Source organism: Antechinus flavipes, chromosome 4, assembly GCF_016432865.1.
Source record: "Antechinus flavipes isolate AdamAnt ecotype Samford, QLD, Australia chromosome 4, AdamAnt_v2, whole genome shotgun sequence".
Classification (NCBI taxonomy): Eukaryota; Metazoa; Chordata; class Mammalia; order Dasyuromorphia; family Dasyuridae; genus Antechinus; species Antechinus flavipes.
The window spans coordinates 256,795,358-256,816,923 of NC_067401.1; the positions used below are offsets into that span (position 1 = coordinate 256,795,358).

The following is a 21,566-nucleotide window of genomic DNA, read 5'->3' on the forward strand; positions in this document are numbered from 1 at the left end:
AAAGACCAAGCAGCAAGGTTTGTAAAAATTTTCAATCGTTTATGGCCAAGACATAGATCTACATAAGGAAAAGAGTCATTCTCTTTTTTGTTTGTCTGTTTGTTTTATTTTATTTTCTGGTTATGCATGTATATTAACTTTTAAAATAAATATTTCTTTATGAATCATGTTGGGAGAGAAAAATCAGAACAAAAAAAAAATACAAGAGGGAAAAAAAACAGAAAATAGAAGTGAACATAGCATGTGTTGATTTACATTCAATTTCCATAGTTAGCTTTTTGGATGCACACAGAATTTTCTACCCAAAGTTTACTGGAATTGTCTTGGATCACTGAACCACTGAGAAGAATCAAGTCTTTCACAGCTGATCACTGCACAATCTTGCTGTCACTGTGTATAATATATTCTTGGTTCTACTTGTTTCACTCAGCATTAGTTTATATAAATTTTTCTAAGCCTTTCTAAAATCAGCTTCTTCATAATTTTTTTATAGAACAAAACCAATCCATTACCTTCAAATGCCCAACAGATAGGCATCTACTCATTTTCCAATTCTTTGCTACCACAAAAAGAGCTGCTATAAACATTACTGCACATATGGGTCCTTTTCCCTCCTTTATGATTTCTTTGCGATACAGACCCAGTAGTGACAGTGCTGGATCAAAGGATATACACAGTTTAATAGTCTTTTGGGCATAGCAAATTGCTTTCCACTGTGGCTGGATCATTTTATATCTCCACCAACAATGTCCCAGTCTTCCCACATCCCCTCCAACATTTGTCGTTATCTTTTCCTATCATTTTAGCCAATCTGAGAGATGTGTAGTGGTACATAAGAGTTGTCTTAATTTGCATTTCTCTAATCAATAGTGATTCTCTTATAGCCTTTCTTTGTGCTCCCAGTTCTTGATAAAGTGGCTGATACATAATAAATGCTTAACAAATTATATTGGTGTCTTTGGACTATTATTTGTAAAATACTTCTAATGGTTGAATGTATGAATGTAGTGCTTGAACAGAAGAAAGTAGAATCTACTTACAATTAAAGGAAAATATATGCATGGGAATCTATCAAAAAAGGTTGAGAAGTGGTCACAGAGATAGGAGGAAATCCAATAAAGAACAGTAATATAAGAACCAAGAGAAGTAAGGGTATCTATGACTGCTGCTTTATAAGAATTTTAGGTCTGGACTTGCTAGGCCACCATCCTTTGTATTTTTTTTTCATTAATTCCTTTTTGTTCTTTCAGATGACATTTGTTATTATTTTTTCTAGCTCTATAAAATAATTTTTTGGCAGTTTCATTGGGATGGCACTGAACAAGTAGACCAATTTAGTCATTCTCTTTATCCTAAATTTTATTCAGAGTTTTAACCAATAAATAGCAGTGCTTTTTGACCTCACTCCTGTTCCGAGGATTCTACTATTATCTATTATAATATTCTACTATTATCTATTCTAGCAAAAGAGTAGGCTGAGTAACAATTTTATTACTTAAGGAGAAAAATGTGAAAAGTATACAATATCTTGACTGAGAACAGATTAGTTAAAAATTGTGAGGGGTAGATATTTTAAAAACAAAAAGATCTAGAAACATTTACAAAAAGACCCACCAACTTTCAGGAAGTATGTGGGTTTCTGAGTTGTTTTTTTTTTTTTTTGGTTGTTGTTTGTTTGTTTTTTTAAGGTGAAGACTAAAACCGTTAATTTTTTAGATGCTTGATTTTTTTTTTCTTTTTGGCCTTTTAAAAATAGTCCTTTTAAAATTTTCATTTCCAAATTTTCTCCCTTCTTTCAGGTTCTCCCCCACCCACAGGGAAGGCTAGCACTAAAATAATCATTATATATATTATGTCATGCAAAATATCCTTCCCTATTAGCTATTTGCAAAAAAAAAAAAAAAAAAAAAAAATTAAAAGGCAAGGGAAAAAGTTTAAAAATGATTTCTAATTCTACATTAATATTCCATCACAATCACATGTCACTACTTGTTCCATCATTCCCCAACTATTAGGTATTCCCTCAATTTTCTATTCTTTGCTACCATAAAAAGAGATGTTATGACTTTTTGTATATATGGGTAATTTTCCTTTTTCTTGATTATCCTGGGAATATGGAATTGGTACTGGTTTAAAAAAAAAAAGTATATATAATTTTGTTTTGTTTTGTTTTGCTGAGGCAATTGGGATTGAATGACTTGCCCAGGATCACATAGCTAGGAAGTATTAAATGTTTGAGACCAAAGTTGAACTCAGGTCCTCCTAACTTCAGGGCTGATGCTCTATACATGCGCCATCTAGTTGCCCCTAGGTATGTATAATTTTATAACCCTTTCAACACAGTTCCAAATTGCTTTCCAAAATAGAGCATTTCACAAGGCCACCAACACTGCATTAGTGTATCTATTTTGCCACATTCCTTCCAACATTTGTCAATTTCCTTTTCTGCCATGGTTTGCCAATCTGACGAATGTGAACTGGTACCTCAATATTGTTTTCATGTGAATTTCTGTTATTATTACTGATTAAGAAGTTTTTCCCTCCCTTTTGACTAATAGCTTTGATTTCTTCTTCTGAAAACTATGCTGATATTATTTTGGCCATTTACCAATTGGTGAATGAATCTTACTTTTATAAATGTGATTTAGTTCTTTTATATATATGACAAATAGACATTTATGAGAAAATTTCATCCCAACCCCAGCTGACCTAAGTAGTAGGCCACTACTTAGTCTACAAGCCATAGAGATCAAAGCAAAGGGAAAAGGACCATATACACAAAAATATTTGGAATAATTGAAATCTGAAGGGATGCCAACCAAGTATGAAATGGCTAAACAAGTAATAGTATATGAATGTGATGGATTAATACTATGCTATAAGAAATGACAAGCAGGATGGTTTCAGAAAAACCTGAGAAAAAAAGTATATGAACTGATGCAGAGAGAAGTGAACAAAAAGACATCATTATACAAAGTAACAGAAATACTCCCTTTTGGGAGTATTTTTTAATTTTAATTAAGGATAACCAACTGTGAAAGATTTGGCTACTCTGATACCATGACAAAGATCCAAGAGAATTCCAAATGACCCTTAACTTTCATGATAACTCCTAATGATTCACCAAACCTGAAAGATGCTATTTACCTCCATAGAGAAGTGATGACCTCTGAGTACAGAATGAAGCATACTTTTTTCACTTTTTTTCTTGATTTTTGCTGTTTTTGCAACATGGCCAATATAAGTTTTGCAAGACTTCGAATGCATAATTGATATCAAATTACCTGCATTTTCAATAGGTGAGGGAGAGTGAGAGAATTTGTAATTTAAAAAAAATTTTAATATTAGAAAGTTTCCAACTTTCCTCCTAATTATTGACTGCAATGGTTTTGCTTGTGCAAAATAAAAATTGCTATTTAATAATCTTCTGTGATTCTCACTTGTCTGATCATAAATTATTTTTCAAAGAAATCTTTGAACAGGAATCCCTAGCCAAAAAGAGAAGTATTTAAAAGAACTGACATTAGAGGAAAACTGGGGGGAGGGGTGGTCAGAGAGTGAGGCAGAAGGGGGCGGGGTACGGCTCACGCATTTGCGCAGGGAACTACCATTGGTCTACCTGTTGAGTATAGAGTTGGAGACAAGTGGGCGGATCCCTTCACAAGAGGCAGAAATTTCATGGGATGAGGCGGAAATGACCTAAGGGGGTTCCCATCACAAGAGGCGGAAATGACACAAGGGCTGATCCCTTCAGAAGAGAAAGAAGTGATAAGAGGAAGTAGGGTCCCCTCAGGATGAGACAGGCATGGCCGCAAGCAGAGGCTATTTGGGCCTATGGGGAGTCACTAGGCGGCTAGTACTAGCCCCGGGGTTGTGGTCACCTCTGCTAGCCGACCTTGGTGAACGGGGCAGCAGGCGGGGGCTCCGCATAGCCCGGGTGCAGCTGCTGAGGCGGCTGCCGAGTGGGCTGGCAAGCAGCGCGTCAGCAGCCTGGGCTTTCTGTGGCCGGGGACCCCCCGTGCAGGGCGCGGCTGAGTTCTGGGGAATGTGGGATGAGGCCAGCATCCAGAGCAGCTGTACCCAGGCAAGTGGCCCCAACAACTACAATGAGAGCCTTGAGGGTGGGGACAAAAACTGGCCTGGAGCCACAGACGGGGTAGGGAGTGAGGAGGACCCTGACACCAACGCCCTCACACCCATGATGATCCCAGAGAAATTTCCACATGTGCCGCTCATCCCCATCTCCCGCAACCCCGTGTTCCCTCGCTTCATCAAGATCATTGAGGTTAAAAACAAGAAGTTAGTTGACCTGCTGAGAAAGAAAGCTCACCTTGCCCAGCCATATGCAGGTGTCTTTCTAAAAAGAGATGACAACAATGAATCTGATGTGGTTGAGAACCTGAATGAAATTTACCACACGGGGACTTTTGTTGACATTCATGAAATGCAGCTTCACGGGGACAAGTTGCGTATGATAGTTATGGGACACAGAAGGATTCGAATAAACAAACAAATAAAACCTGATGAACTGAAGCTAGAAAATAAAAGGAAAAAAAGAAAAAAATCCCAGCGAGCCAAGGAGGCAGAGGAGGACCAAGGTGCCAAGGACCAAGTGATGGACTTGGTGATAGAATCTGCCACCAGTTCTGGTGATGAAATACTGATGGTGGAAGTGGAAAATGTAATCCATGAAAACCTCCAAATCAATGAGGAAGTGAAAGCTCTTATTGCAGAGGTTGTGAAGACAATTCGGGATATCATTGCTCTGAATCCCCTCTACAGAGAGTCTGTGATTCAGATGGTGCAGGTTGGGCAGAGACCTCTGGACAATCCCATCTTCCTGAGTGACATGGGGGCAGCACTGACAGGAGCCACATCTCAAGAACTGCAGGATGTCTTGGAAGAAACAAATATTCCAAATCGGCTCTACAAGTCCCTCTCTCTGCTCAAGAAAGAATATGCGCTGAACAAACTACAACAGCGTCTAGGCCAGGAGGTAGAAGAGAAAATCAAGCAAACTCATCGCAAGTACCTTTTGCAAGAGCAGCTAAAAATTATCAAGAAAGAACTAGGCCTGGAAAAAGAAGATAAAGATGCCATTGAGGAAAGATTCCGAGAACGTTTAGAGGGCCTTGTTGTTCCCAAGCATGTCATGCAAGTGATTGATGAAGAGATGAGGAAACTGGGCTTTTTGGATAATCATTCATCAGAATTCAGTATCACCCGAAATTACTTGGATTGGTTGACTTCCATACCCTGGGGCAAATGTGGTGATGAGAACCTGGATCTAGTCCGAGCCAAGGAAGTCCTGGAGGAAGATCATTATGGCATGGAAGACATCAAGAAGCGCATCTTAGAATTTATTGCCGTGAGCCAACTTCGAGGATCAACACAAGGAAAGATCCTTTGTTTCTATGGCCCTCCAGGAGTGGGCAAGACGAGCATTGCTCGTTCCATTGCAAGAGCTTTGAGTAGAGAATATTTCCATTTCAGTATTGGAGGCATGACTGATGTGGCAGAAATAAAGGGACACAGGAGAACATATGTTGGGGCCATGCCAGGGAAGATCATCCAGTGTCTGAAAAAAACCCAGACAGAAAACCCCTTGATTCTGATCGATGAGGTGGATAAGATTGGACGGAGCTATCAGGGAGACCCCTCTTCTGCACTGCTTGAGCTTCTAGATCCAGAACAAAACTCCAGCTTCCTGGATCATTACCTAGACGTGCCAGTAGATCTGTCCAAGGTTCTTTTCATCTGCACAGCCAATATTACAGAAACCATCCCTGACCCTGTGAGAGACAGGATGGAGATGATCAATGTCTCTGGTTATGTGGCTGAGGAGAAACTCGCCATTGCAGAGCGTTATTTGCTTCCACATGCCCGAGCCCTGTGTGGTCTCGATGAAAGCAAGGCTAAAATCTCATCAGATGTATTGACTCTTCTCATCAAGCAATACTGCCGGGAGAGTGGTGTCAGAAACCTGCAGAAGCAGGTGGAGAAGCTGTTAAGAAAATGTGTCTATAAGATAGTCAGTGGGAAGACGGAGTATGTGGAAATAACACCAGAGAATCTACAGGACTTTGTAGGGAAACCCATCTTCACTACAGAACGCATGTATGATGTAACACCACCAGGTGTGGTCATGGGTCTGGCATGGACTGCCATGGGAGGCTCTACCTTGTTCATTGAAACCTTGCTCCGAAGGCCCAAGGAAAAAGATAGTAAAGATGGGAGCCTAGAAGTGACAGGTCAGCTGGGGGATGTCATGAAAGAAAGTACCAGGATTGCCTACACATTTGCCCGGGCATTCTTAATGCATGAAAACCCATCTAATGATTTCCTTTTGACCTCACACATCCATCTTCATGTGCCTGCAGGTGCCACCCCTAAGGATGGACCCAGTGCTGGCTGCACTATTGTCACAGCACTGCTCTCCTTAGCCATGAACCAGCCCATTCGGCAGAATGTGGCCATGACAGGAGAGGTATCTCTCACTGGCAAGATCCTTCCTGTGGGAGGCATTAAGGAGAAGACCATTGCAGCCAAAAGAGCAGGGGTCACCTGTGTCATTCTCCCTGCAGAGAACAAGAAGGATTATTATGATCTTGCAGCCTACATTACTGAAGGGCTGGAAGTGCACTTTGTGGAACATTATGATCAGATCTTTGACATTGTCTTTATCCAAGAGAAAAACTGAGGAACGATGAACTTTAAGAGACCCTAAGGGTAGGGGAGGCTTTAGCCAAATTCCAAAAAAAATTTGAAGGTAGAAACTTGGACAAAAACTTCAAGGATCAGTAATGCTGATAAGGAATTGAGTTAATTGATTAATGATTGTTTGATATATACATATGTATATATATATCAAACAATCATATATATATATTATCTTACAGAGCAATTTAACTTGGAGAAGGCACATTAAGCTTGAAAGTGCATTGTGAAAAAAACCATTTCCAGTCTAAACAAAAAACTGATACCTAAGATAAACCAAAAAACAACAAATTGTGAGAATTCTCAAAATCTTGGACTGGCTGAACCACTAATCTTTTTAGAAGGTTTTTCAGAGAAATTGAAAAGGAGAGGAATAAGGGGGGAAAAAAAAGAGAAGGGAAGAAGGGTAATCCCAAAGTAAAACTATCGCCAAAGAGAAAGTTCAAATTAAAGAAACCTACAAAGTTATTAACAAGAGAAACTTTGTTATACAGTGACTTTGCGACATCTCAAATAATAGAAATTATATTACTCATCTGAATGACTGAAGAGAAATCTAATCATTTTAGCATAAAACATAAATATAAATGAATTAAAATTCACAATAAAATGAAAGTCATAGGATGCTTTAAAAACTCAAAAATCCAAGTACATTTAAACTGAAAGTGTTCTAAATGAAGCTATGTTACTGCCAAATCAATATACTCATTTCACATGACTCTTCCACTCCATCTCAATTATATGTATAAGTATTACTGTATTTGTACAACTGATTACCCTTTATTCCATCTTCTCTAAAAGATGCCTATGCGTCATTATGATGATCCCCCTTTGGTCATTCCCACCTCATCCCATTTGCTGGTGGCTGCTTCCCCATTATCTACAAACATGAGTCTGTGTCCCTCATCCTCAAAAAAACCTGACTTGATCTGTCCATCTCCATTAGGTTTCATCCTATACTTCTCCTCCTTTTTGTGGCTAATCTGCTTTAGGCCATCAACAATTAATGACTTTACTTTCTTTCCTCTCACTATTCTGAACTCTCTCTACAATTCAGAGTTCAAACTCATCACTCAACTAAAACTGCTCTGACAAAACTCTCATATACCAAATCTAATATCCTCTTCTAAATACTTATATTGATTTCTCTGTAGCTTTTGATTATGTCAATTACCCTCCACTTATTTTCTTCTTTCTAAGTTTTCATGATAGTACTCTTACCTTAGTTCTCTTCCTTCCTATTTGAGTAAACTTTCCCAGTTTCCTAGATTTTCACATAAGGTCATACTCCCACTGTTTGGGTGTCCCAAAAAGCTCTGTATTGGGCCCTTTTTTCTTCTCCCTCCTATTCTATTTCATTTGGTAATCTCATCAGCTCCTATAAATTTAATTATCATCTCTATGTTGAAGAATCTCAAATCTTCCTATCCAGTCTTAAACTTTTCTCCTAACTCTCCAGACTCTCAACTCCAAATGTCAACCAACTGTCTCTAAAATGAATGTCTCATACACATTGTTAAACTTAACAAATTCATTCTTTTCTCCAAAACCTGTGGCAGTATAAGAGGGACTTCCAATGTTTGACCTTTGCTACCAGTGGTATCAGAGCAGCTAGGTGGTGCAATGGATAGCGCACCCACAAGAGTCAAGAAGATACTTCCTCCTGAGTTCAAATCTGTCCTCAGAAATTTACTAGCTATGTAACCCTAGGCAAGTCACTTATCTCTGTTTGCCTCAATTTCTCTGAAGAAGTAAATGATAAAACACTCAAATATCTTTACCAAGAATACCCCAAATGGGGTCACAAAGAGTCAGACACAACTGAAAACCCTACTGAACCAATACCTAACTTTCCTATTGCTTTAAGATGATACTATCAGCCAACCCAGAGTCACAGAATAGGTGTGGGTTGCAGCTCCAGACTCTCATTCCCTATATTCTATCTGTTGCCAAGTCCTACTGGTTTTACCTTTGTAAAAGGTAAGATACCTTTTGTATCTCTCATATATGCCACCATATCTCCTCTGACACTAACATCACCTTAGTGCAAGTATCCCTGCCTTCTGGTTAGGATCCCCCACTCCAGACCATCTTCCTCTCAGCTATATATATATATAATATATATATATCTCAGCTATCTGTGATCTTCTAGAAGTTCCAATAAGGAGATGTCAAGCCTCCCCTTACTCAAAGCCCCCAAGTCGGTTAGGGTTAGGATTAGGGTTAAGAAATGCCAGTAGCTGTCTAGCACCAGGATCAAATATTAAGTTCTGACTAGCTTTCTAAGCCCTTTGCCATTATCCCCACCACCATCTTTCCAATCTTCTTATACCTTACTCCTTTCTCCTCTAATCAGTGACACTGGCTTCCCATGTTATTCCTTGCAAAAGATACACCTTCTCTTGACTCAGGGCATTTTAACCAGTTGTCCCCCAGGCTTGTAATTCTGTCCCTTCTCACCTCTAGCTCCTGGTTTCAAGACCCAGCTAAAATTCAACCTTTCACAAGGAGCCTTTAATGCTAGTGGCTTTTCTCTCTCGACTCCAATCTATCCTATATTTTATTTGTATAAAGATGTTTGCATGTTGTCTCCCCCATTAGAATGTGAGCTTCTTGCGAGCTAGGATTATCTTTTGCCTTTCTTTGTATCCCCAGCACTTTGTAATGCCTGGCACATAACAGGCATTTACAAATGCTTATTTCCCTTACAAGTGTAAGGGGAACTTATAACAACAAAGCTGAATTTCGATCAGAAAAAAAATTTTTAAGCTAGTCAAAATATTATACTTAAAAGGATTTATACAAGTGAGAGCACATCAAGTCTAAAAACATCTAATAATGAAGAATCAAAATTTATAAAGGAAACATTATAATCTTTCATGAAAACTAGACAAAAACAGAATTAGATGATTTTTAAACAGAACACTATCAAATATGATAAATCCAACAAAAAAATAATAAAAAAGAATTGGGGAGCTAATAAGGGTATTAGATAATTTAGGTCTAATAGCTGCATGGAGACCTTAATTTAAAAAAAAAAAAAAGAATATATTAGCTTTTTTCCTTCAATGTTCATGAAACCTACCAAAAAAAAAAAAAAAAGCTGATCCTACACTGGGCTACCAAGATGAAATGGGCAAAAATACAGGGGAAAAAAAAGATTCTGTTACATTTACAGACCATAATAAAATGAAATTATTAATAAATAATGATGCAAAAGGAAGGGACAGTGGAATCTTAAGGGGGAAAAAAGTATTAAAGGGGAACAGAAATGTTCATACTTATTTTTAAGCCTGCGTGATTCTTAATTCTCCTAATTTCCATTTTAACTACATTTACTTCAAATGAACTTTATTATTTTTTCTAAAAAGCTTTTTTCCTATATATATACATTTTTCCTATTATTTTTTTCCTATATACATATGAAAAATATGGTTGTTCCCTAAATATTTCCAGAGTATCAATATATCTAATACTAAACTCTTTTATCTCTTCTGCCAAGAAAGCCTGTCTTTCTTCTTACCTTTTATATGTCTTTTAATGATGCCAATATTTCCTTCAGTCACTTACGCCAGAAACCTGAGTCAGAAACCACTCTCCTCTTTCACTCACTTTGCCACATCCAATGAGTTATTGAATCCTTCTGCTGCCATCACAATTCAGTTTCTCATTATGTGGACTACTATAATTGTTTCCAAATAAGTCTCTTTCCTCTCCAATCCATTTTACAAAGTTCTGCTTAAGTAACCTTCCTAATGCATAGTTCTGACCATAATCACATAATTCTCCAGAATAGCCTCCAGTGGTTTTCCATAATCTATTAGGTAAAATCTAGGTTGATGTTCTATAGTCTCCCCAATATAATTCCAACTTATCTTTTCTATGTCTCAAATTATTCTCCTTAATGCACTGTATACTAGTACTTTGGTGCCAGTGTTCTCTTTTCATTTCCTCTTTATGATTCCTCATGACATATTCTGGAAATTTGGGGTGCTCTCCCTTTCCCCCAAAATTCACCAGTTAAAAGCAATCTTGTTCTTCAAGGCCCAGCTGTCAATCCCTAAATGAAGCCAAAGTCATGTCATTTCTTAACATCCTTGAAATGTATAATAACTGTTTGTCCCATTTCTATACATTTGAGTTTTTTTACAGATGCTTTATATCCCTGTAAAGAACACACACTTCATGTAGGCAGCTTTATTTAGTTTTGAATTTCCCTTACTGACTAGCATAGTACTCTGAATATTTAGTAACTATCTTTTGTATAAATGACATTTTGTCTTCTATTGACATTTATCAACAGAAATGACTTCTATTTGATAGAATATGTTCTTTGATTTTGATTTCAATTTAGAATGAAGTACTGCTGCATTCTGTAGGAAAAAAATACAAGACCATACTTCAAAGGAATATTAACTTGAACAGACAACATGCACACAAATATCTTTCTCCAAATTATCACAAAATTTTCTCAGTGATATGTATATGATAATTACTCAAAAAAAGCACACAAAACAGATAATATAAAAATAAAAAATACAAACCTCTAAGAAGTGTTATAAGTGACACTAAACGGTGTTCCTGAAATAGCTGATCTAGTTTGCGCTGCAGATAGTAATCAGTATATGTCTCTAAAGTGTTTTTCAAGAGGATTCGTATTCCCATCAAGAAATGATGAAACCAATCAGGAATCCGGAAAACTACTCGACCTGAAAACAATAATATATCACCTCCTGTTAATATAAATTGGTCTTTTCTGACATTTGTAAGTATATATAAATTATGCTAACTGGCATATCAATATTGCACACACAAAAACTACTGATTAACAACTTTAACATATAAGTGATTCTGATCGACACATTGTGTTAAAAAACATCTTAATCTCCAATCAGAAACAGATTCTAAAGTTGGATACACTGTGGATGCATCATTAGGCATTTGACATAAACTAAAATTGAATGAAAAATCATACCTTACCTACATACATTAAGTAATCATAGACACCCTCTACAGTCATCATTTCCATAAAATAATTCTGATTTTGTTTTCTCTCTGTATTCTCAGCACGGTTTGCATTGTTCTTGAATAAGTCATTAAAAAGCTGAAAATTCAGATTATGTACAGTTAAATATTTTTACTATAGATTAACACTAAAAAGATGTTATAACTTTTCATGAACCAGAAGAAAACATCCAACAATGAGATTACATTAATAATTGATTCTTTAAAAATTAAATTTCTGCTAACATCACTTGGTGTTAACAAAATGTAAAAAGCAAATTATTTTAAACAGCACAATTCCTATGCAGATCTATATTATAAATGTCATGTTATTTTCAGATTACCTATGAACACACAAATAGCATTCACCACATAAAAACTGTAATCTGTTACAAAAGGGGTTCTTAAACAAGACAGAACCAATCTGATTTTGCCTATCAAGAGTTCTTGAGCATGGCACTCTTTTTTTTTTTTTTTTTCTGAGGCCATTGGAGTTAAGTGACTTGCCCTGGATCACACAGCTAGGAAATGTTAAGTGTCTGAAGCCATATTTGAACTCAGGTCCTTCCGACTTCAGGGCTGGTGCTCTATTCACTGTGCCACCTAGCTGTCCCTAGTATGCCACTCTTGTAAAAAAAAGCCCTTTAATCAATTTTTTTTCACCTCAAATTTAATGGTTAACATGAATACTGCCCTAGGAAACACTGAAATAGCAGGAACAGAACTAAGCATAGTTATCACAATACCACAATAAAACCAGCTTCTACACTCTCTTCTTTCATCCTCATCAAAAGGTATCTTAATTCTTCACTTTCTGCCATCAGAGAGGTATTGGGATATTTGAGATTATTGCTATTTCTCCTGGTAACCTTAATTCTGGATTTAACTAAGGAAAGAAGACAGACAAAAGGGAAAAATGAAAATATATACCTAATTGAAATGCAGAATTGTAGAGAACAGCAAAGGAAGATAAGGTTTTCTTAATGAACAATGAGAAGAAAAAAAAATGGAATGGAAATTATAAGAAATCTTCAAGAAAATCAGAAATATCAAAGGAATATTTCATGCAGAAATTAGCATAATAAAAGACAAAAATGGTTGGAACCTAAATGAAGCATTAAGAAGAGGTGACTAGATTAAAAAAAATTACAGAAGACCTTAACATTAGTGATAACCATGATGTTGTGATTACTGATCTAGAGCCACACATCCCAGAGAATAAAGTCAAGTAGACCTTAGGAAGCAATGATAACAGAAAGGCTAGGGAAGTGCTGGAATTCCAGATGAGCTATTTAATAATATCATCTTTTTGGATTTTTAAAGTGCTGCACTCAATATATTAGCAAATTTGGAAACTTTAACAACGGTCATTGGATTAAAAAAGATTAGTTTATATCCCAATCCTGAAAAAGGGCAATGCCAAGGAATGTTCAAGTTACCAAACAGCTGTGCATATTTCACTTATCAGCGCTTATGCCTAAGATTCTGCAAGCTGATCTTCAGAAAATATGTGAACCAAGAATTACCAGAAGAAAAAGCTACTTTTCAAAGAGGTAGAGGAACAAGAGACCAAATTGTAAGCATTAGCTAGATTATGGAAAAAACAAGGGAATTCCAGAAAAACACCTACTTCTGATTCATTGGTTACACTAAATTTTTTTGACTGGGGAGATCACAAGAAAATTTATCAAGTCTTCAAAGAAATGGGAGTACCAGATCATCTTATCTGTATCCTAAGGAACTTGTATGTAGGTCAAGAAGACTAAAAAAAAAAGTATAGTAAGGCTGTATACTGTCACCTTAATTACTGATTATTAGCTACCCTAATTAACAAATTATTAATCACCCAGAAATTGTCTCTCCAGATTTATATTCCTCACAATAGATAGCAATATTGCTGCTTTGTTAAATGTTTCACAAAATAATTACTCATATTAAGAGAACCTACATATTGCAACACTAGTTTATTCTCATACCATTTTGCTGTCAATAGACAAAGACAGAAAATTCTTCTCTCATACAAGTCCCTTCTTCCCAGCATGTTGCCTCTATCCTCTATTCTTAGCCAAAATAATTTCAAAAGATGTTACATAGCACTTCTTTTTACTCCAAAAATGTGTCTGACTGTTCTTTTCTTAACACTCAAAATGCCCTTTGTATATCTGTATCTTTACCCAAAACTCTTTTGTCATCTTTACAACGTTTCTACAGTTTTGCTTTCCTTTGCAAAATTCTGAGAAACAAGTCAAACAGTAGGAGAATCTGTCTGTCTCTCTCACACCCACACATATTCTTTTATTGTTTCTTTTCCTCAATAGAATCACTAAAAGCCTTTTAAGCTTTTCTTTACAAACATATCACAGGAAAAAAATCATTTTTATTTTTCATTCAGTAACTTTCCTCTTTATTAGGAATATCACCCAGTAAATGAGACAAAACCAGCTCTTTATATCACTCCTCTCTCAATAATGAATGAATGAAGCATTTGTTAAATGCTAACTATATGTCAAGTACTGTGCTAATTGCTGGGGAAATGAATAGAAAAGAAAGACAGTCCTTGTTCTTTATGTCACATTGTAACAAGGCAGACAATACATATGGAAGGTTTAAGCTAAAAGTCATCTGGAACAGGTTCCATGATCCTTAGAGTATAGCAGCAAAGTAATAGTAATGCCTATTCTTATCATTTCTACTGATAAAGTTATATCAGTTTCAAGTGTTGAAACACAGGACAACATCAAGGATTTCAGTGGCAAAAACTCTCTTTTGGGGATCTTCAAAACATGTACTTGAAGCACCTCCAGGAGTAACTGCTAGATTGTACCTCCACAGAGATTGCTGTCCAAGGTGACAGCTGCATATATAAGCTGGGTTGAAAGGGGTTAGAACCACTGCTATTTCAAGGCTCTTGGGTCAAAACCCTGGCTGTCTCCATAGAAGGAATCAAAGATGGGGGTCAAGGTGGCGGTGGCAGGTTGACTTGCCTACTCTGTTCTGCCTCCTGTCTCGCCCTCAGTGTCTTGGTTTCAGCCAGCCTAGCTTTGCCTGTCCTGTATGAAGTTGAGAGGGATAACTAGCTCCTTCTCCACAGGACCCATCTCTTCCCTGGAAGATGACTGTCATAGCCAGGCTGAAAGCAAAATCTCTTGTCTGCAAAGTGCCTCCACTTTTAAGGCTCTTGTACCTATCTGTATGTTGGTAGCAGTTTGGATAGCAGTTGTTAATGATAAGATAGTAACATTTAATATAATGTTATTTAATATCACATTATGATAATAGATAATAATGGTTTTAAGAACTACTGATAATTTAATAGAACACATGTAAAACTTTGATGAATAAAATCTTCATATAAAGCTGTATTTAGAAAGTTTATTCACATTGAATTAACAACTATGTTTATGCATGGATTGTAACTGTACTTTGCTGATTTAATTTCAATAAATTCTGTTAGATAAAAAAGCCTGTATAACAGATTGTAACAGTTTCCTTGTAGAAATCAACTTACAAGAAGTGTACAATTTTGATATTTATGCTTTGTGGTACTGGAGTGTTAAAGAAGACTAGATAACTTTTATGAAAATTCATATTTTTCAGATAGAACACATGTGTATGTTACTGTTTCCTAAAAAAAGTCTAAAAGCCTAAATATTGCAGGAAAAAAAATTGGGCAACATGAAATAAATGATAGCAAACCAAAGACTGAAGGAAGGAAAAGATGGTAAAAATGGGTATGAGGAAAATATATTGTATCTTATATTAACAGGTAAAAGAAAAATTAGTTTTAGGAGAACAGAAATGAAATATGAGTAGAAAATCAATTTTAACTGGAATTTATAGTCAAGGTAAGACATCTCTATTTCCCATCACTACACTTCTGGTCTTAACATCCAGGAACATTAACCATGCCCCAAAACCACAATTGTCTACAAATATGGAATATAATATAGAACTGTACCCAAGAAAAATTTTAAAAATATGATCAGTTCTGCTATAATGTATGCTTCAAAAAGGTGAATCTGTTCTAATACTATTGACATAAGGAACATTTTGCAAATTTCAAGTTTCCTTTTGTACAATTTCTTCCACAAGAAACTGCAAAAATGAAGAAAACAACATCACTTCACAGTAACTTCTAAGTTGCAATCCTTCTAACAGCTACTTCCACGTGCAAATTTTAAGCCTTTTTCAAGGAAAATTGCCCTATTATATATTTTCTGGTACACAGGGGAAAGGGGTTCCACTTACATTCTCTCCCCCAGCTTTTCCCTTCCCTCCATGGTCTTCAGATGGAGCTACTGCTTGTCCAACTTTCTAATGTAGCCTGGGTCACAGGTAAAGCCCAAATTTCTTTTTAAAATAAATTATTGATATTTTCTGCTTCTAAAATCATTATAGTTCTCCCAAGTGTTCCCCCCTTTCCCTCTATCCAGAGAGCCATTCAATATAAATTATAGTATTTTTTTGGAAAGAGAAAAAGTGCATGTGTGAGTATGTTGGGGGAGGGGGGGAAGGTATCACAAAGTCAGAACAACTGAAACATTAATAAAATCCAAAAATGTGCAGTGTATAACCAACTGTGGACCACCTATCTCCATAAAGGGATAGTTTGGGAATGTCCCCTCATATCTCTAATTTAAGTCCTACTTGACTTTATAATTCTGTTACATTTACTTTTAATTTTTTTAGTGTGTCATTCTCTCCATTTCTTTTGTTGTAGTTATTGTATTAGTTCATTTAGATCTTTCCATGCATCTCTACTCATTATGAACATTTTTTTAAAATTTTTAATCATGTTATTTATTTTTTCTTTAAAAAGAATTTAAAGTTAATTTTGGAAATTGTTTTTTTAATTTGTAAAAAAATTTTTAACACACATTGCTTTATGAATCATATTGGGAGAGAAAAATCTGAGCAAAAGAGAAAAAGCATGGGAGAGATTTAAAAAAAAAAAAAGTAAATTCCTTAGTTCTTTTTCTGGATGCAGATGACATTCTCTGTCCAAAGTCTATTGGGATTGCTTTAGATCACTTAACTTCTGAAAAGAACCAAGTTTCATAGTTGATCATCACACATTCTTACAAGAATCATTTCTTATAGCACAGTAATATTCTATTACATTCCTGTACTGCAATTTTTTTAGACATTCCACAATTAATGGGCATCCACCTTATTTCTCATTACTAGCTATCAAAAAAGTGCTGCTGTAAATATTTTTCAAATATATGAGAACATGTTTCTTATCAATGGCTCCCTTGGATATAAGCCTAGTAAAAGAGTAGACATTAATCTTTTTATTGGCTTAATTCCAAAATACTTTTGAAAATAGTCATATCATTTCACAATCCTTCCACAATTCCTCTTAACATTGCTGCCATTTTTTTTTTTTTCATTTTTGCCACTTTGCAAGGAAACTTCAGGGTTTTGTTTGGTTTGTATTTCTCTTATTGTATTTCTTTTTATTGATCTGAATTATTTTTTCATGTAGTTGTGAATACTCTGCAATTCTTTTAAGAACTGTTCAGATCCTTTGACCATTTATCTAAAGGAAAATGGCTATTAGTATGTGAGAGGGCAGGAGGAATGGTGTTTTGGATACCAGACTCTTGCCATATTTTCCCCTAAGTCCTATGGATTTTATGAATTTATGAAATTTTGTGTAACTTAGTGCTTTCTGGGAATGAATATGTCATGTAGTGGCAGTTTTCTATAACTTAACTGTAATAATAAATATTCTATCCACTCCATCTCTTGTACTGTGACAGCAGATCTTCATTTAAAGGAAACAATGGTCATGGCTCCATAAAGCTCATTATTAAGACAGTCCTATCCTATGCACATTGTAACACCAACTCAAATTGGACCAAAAGCAAAATGATGATTAAAAAAAACTTTTTTTTTTAAAAATACACTGTACCTTTTTGTTGTTTTCAGAAGTTGGGCTGAGAATTGTTAATTCTGGTCTACTTGGTTTAGGTTTTGGGGATTCACAAGAATTAATGAAATTCATGATGAAAGATTCCAAATGCTGGCCCTTCTGCAGTGACACAGAGGTTGATAAAAAAAAAATAATAATAAAAGATAGAAACAAAGAAATTTGCTATGCTCTTGTTATTCACAAAATATTTAGAAATAATGACTACTCACCTCTTTCATTAGTTTTCCTGGAACAGATTTTATAATTTTCCCTGAAATTTAAAAACATGACATATTAAAAATCTCATCGGGTAAGAGCTTGTATTTATTACATGAACTGTTGGAAATGATAATTTCGCTTATCAAAGTCACTGATACATTTTATCATTTACTCTCAATGAAAATGTATATTGTGAAATAATAAATTATTTCTAATATAGGAATTGTTTTTTTCTTTAACCTTAATAATTAATAAATGCCTTCAAGCAGAAGGCAATCTAAAAAGTGATTGGGAAATATTAACAACTTCAAATGCAACTTATTTTATTATTTTATGTTGGAAGAGTTAGATAACAAAGAGGTTTGAATGCTAGGAAGTCAGGAAGATCTGAGTTTAGATTTTATTTCAGACACTTGCAAGATGTGTGTGTGACCTCTGGACAAGTCATTTAACCTCTTTTGCCTCAGTTTCTTTAAATGAAAAACGTTCTCTTTTATAATATTAATGCCTACCACCCACAGTTACTATAATGCTAAAAAAGAGCTAATATTTGTAAAGTGATCAGCACAGTCCATGGCATAAAGTAGGTAACCTTTTAATGCTAGCTGCTACTGCTACTGTTTCTAATTATTATCACTATTTATTTATACATTTCTGGATGTAGGAATTTCTGGCAAAACCTCATATCTGAAATTCTACTTGGATGCTAGATAAGTTTACAATCCTCTCTGAAACAAACAACAACAATAATAATAACAACAAAAAAAACTTAAAATTTTTCCCAAATCATTAACTCATATATAACCACTATACACATATCCTTTACCTCCCAGGAATGTACCAGGAACACTGAGTAATTTGGGTGCTTTATGAAATAAACATTTGGATCTGCCTTAATAAGCACTCAAGATAAGGCCAAGTTAATGTTTTTCATTCTTGCAAGAACCTACCTAATTTTAAACATCACCCTTTACACACACACACACACACACACACACACACACACACACACACACACACAGTCCTTTCATACCCTCACAGATTTGACTTTGTAGAGATTCCCCCACCTTACAAGATGTCCTCTTCTGTTTCTACTTTCATTTGTCCCATCTTCTGCCCCTTTTGTTTCATTTATTTTATTTAGTGTCCCATTAGACTTAAGTCCCCCTATTCTTATTTTAAGGACAAAATCTTCTGCAAATGTATTTTTCAGACAATCAATGAATACTAGCTATTTGCTATCTATATGATTCTTAAGACTAAGTACCTCTTTAAATAAGTGGTTTTCAATCAGCGAAAATGTTAGAACAGAAATTGAATTCAAATCCCATCGTTCTTTGTATTATAACATGTATATTCCTCATTCTATTTCCACTTTCTGAAATCCTATTCATGTTTATGAATCAGTTCAAGTATTATAATTTCCACAAGCTTTTCCCTAATCATAAAATTCAAATTTTCAAAACTTTTCCTTTTTTGAAAATTTTCTGCATCTATTTTTAATATGCATAGTATAATTAACATATTAATACTTGTACAATTGTTATTACATATGTCTTAGCTCTATAGTAAGCTTGGTAAGATCCTCAAAGACAAGGACCATGTATCATATATACCTTTGTTATCCTGAAAGTCACTTGCATTTGGAAGACAGTCAATAAATATGTGATGAATTAATTAATGAAATATAAGTGGTACAATTATGTTTTCTTTTATTTTGTTTTTAACCTCTGGCTCTTTCCCCCCCCCCCCCCCAAAGAAAATAAAACCATGGAAAGCATGGAAATTTTAAAGACATGATTTGGAGATTTAAAAAAAAAAAAAAGAATGTTAAAGAATAGAGGAGGTCATATTTTATAATTCTAGGTGCTGTAAGAAAAGGAGAGATTCTAAAAACTTTTCCCCTCCATTTAAAAATTAAATTATTTAGGGAAAATGATTACTAAATACATTTTCTAACTTCATATTAAATTAAAAACACTTTTAATTGAGGTAACTAGCATAATTTTTACCAATGGGATTTCACATTTTGTACTTTAGTTGCAAGTTTTACAATGCTACACTTGTGATGTTTCTTAGGGCTCACAGAGAAGTAAAGAGACTGCTCAAATAGTTTCAAGTATCACGTTCAATTAAAACAATCTGCTCCAGTTTATATATACTCCAACATGATCAGAAAACCATACAGCTAGGTTTCATGGCACGATTATAGCAGAGCATTTCAATTAAAAAGTATAGATGGAATGATTTAAACACTTTCTCAAGCTGGCCTCCAAATACTCAAACATAAAACTATCTTTTGAAAAATGACATTTAGAAAATAAGGGCTTCAATAAATTTCCAATTAAGAAAAATTATTTTTTCAGACATTAATTGGCCTGAGTTGAAATAAATTTTATTTAGGGATTGATATTGGCAACTTAGTCGACTTTCCAAAAACAATAAAAATTTAAATCTTACTCATTCTTGTGATTTCATCTTTTAAAAAATTTTCATTAAAACAGGGAAACCTACATAAATAAAATCCATTTACAGTAGTGTAGCCAAATTACAAGAATATAAATCTTAGACTAGGGGGTAAAAATCTGTTTATACAAAGTGTAATTTAACTTACTATAAATTATACCCAATGTCATTAAGTTTTAGTATACAAGAATTCCTTAAAATTCAAAATAAAAAATTAAGTAATTTGACAATTAAACTGGTTTAAAAATTTGAGTCTTGGCATTCATCAAAGGCTGATAAGTCCAGACTAAACAGAGTAAAAAAAGTGAAGACATTTGGGGGCAATATTATTTATCATTAACTTTATGCCCAAAGATGAAAAGTTCTACAAACATCACTTCTTCAGCTCCCTTACATTCAAATTTAGAAACAATAAGGATCTAACACCATAATCTATCTGAATTTTATAAGAGTAAATATGGATACACTATTGACATACTCAAATCTCAAATGACATACAACTTGAAATCTTAAAAGTTTGGTACTTACCCTAGATTTGATACTTCTCTTGAAGTAGACAGGCAATTTACATAAAAATAATATGCATAAAGCAGTTTTGAAAATAACTAGAAACTAACTGAATTTAAATACTTTGTCCAAATTAAATCATCACTCTTACTAAAACTGATATACCTTACATATAACTCATTATGGTATATGTATTATAGTATACAATATGTATATTGTGCATACATATGGTATTCATCATATATAATACATATATATTAATGTTACCATTTTATTGATGAGAAAAATGAGACTGAGGTTACATGACTTGCCCACTATTAAGAATTAATGTGTCTGAGATAGTGTTTGCATCCAAAGTTCTTTTGATTGAAAGATTAGCACCCATAAATGCTTATCAGTTAGACCATCTATTTTAATCCTGCCACAAAATTATTTTTTAATTGGCTCACCAAGATTTACATCAGGCAGTATCTTATCCAGAAATTGTGTCTCACCACCATTTGGAGAGAGAAAATCTGCCAGAAGTTGGCTATTACTCAACTCTGGATGTTGCAGAAGTTTCTTGAATTAACCAAAAAGAGGAAAGAAGTTTAGTTATTACATTGACATAATTGAGTTCTTAAAAAGTACAGAAAAATTTCAGAATGACACAAATTATTTAAGAAATAGCAGTTTGCCTCAGAAAGCTAGTACCACATCAGTGATAAAAGATTTAGTTCTATTTTATAGTATTACT

General features: G+C 34.8%; 2 protein-coding genes across 6 annotated transcripts in view; one reads left to right on the forward strand and one right to left on the reverse strand.

The window, feature by feature from the left end:
- SNX14 (sorting nexin 14) overlaps positions 1-21,566 on the reverse strand; it is a 112,674-nt gene that overhangs the window by 4,247 nt on the left and 86,861 nt on the right. For 4 of the 5 annotated variants that reach the window (XM_051997346.1, XM_051997344.1, XM_051997345.1 and 1 more), the window contains 5 exons: positions 21,280-21,391; positions 17,869-17,909; positions 17,639-17,758; positions 11,698-11,821; positions 11,262-11,426 (listed from right to left, as the gene is read on the reverse strand). In XM_051997346.1, coding sequence (XP_051853306.1) covers positions 11,262-11,426; positions 11,698-11,821; positions 17,639-17,758; positions 17,869-17,909; positions 21,280-21,391 — 562 coding nt within the window. Of the gene's footprint in view, positions 1-11,261; positions 11,427-11,697; positions 11,822-17,638; positions 17,759-17,868; positions 17,910-21,279; positions 21,392-21,566 lie in introns of those variants that run through there. The other variant, XM_051997348.1, reaches the window with a different exon arrangement.
- Positions 3-9,501, forward strand: LOC127561967 (lon protease homolog, mitochondrial-like). Its single transcript, XM_051997343.1, has one exon. It carries the CDS (start codon positions 3,806-3,808, stop codon positions 6,698-6,700), a length of 2,895 nt encoding a protein of 964 aa, XP_051853303.1. The 5' UTR covers positions 3-3,805; the 3' UTR covers positions 6,701-9,501.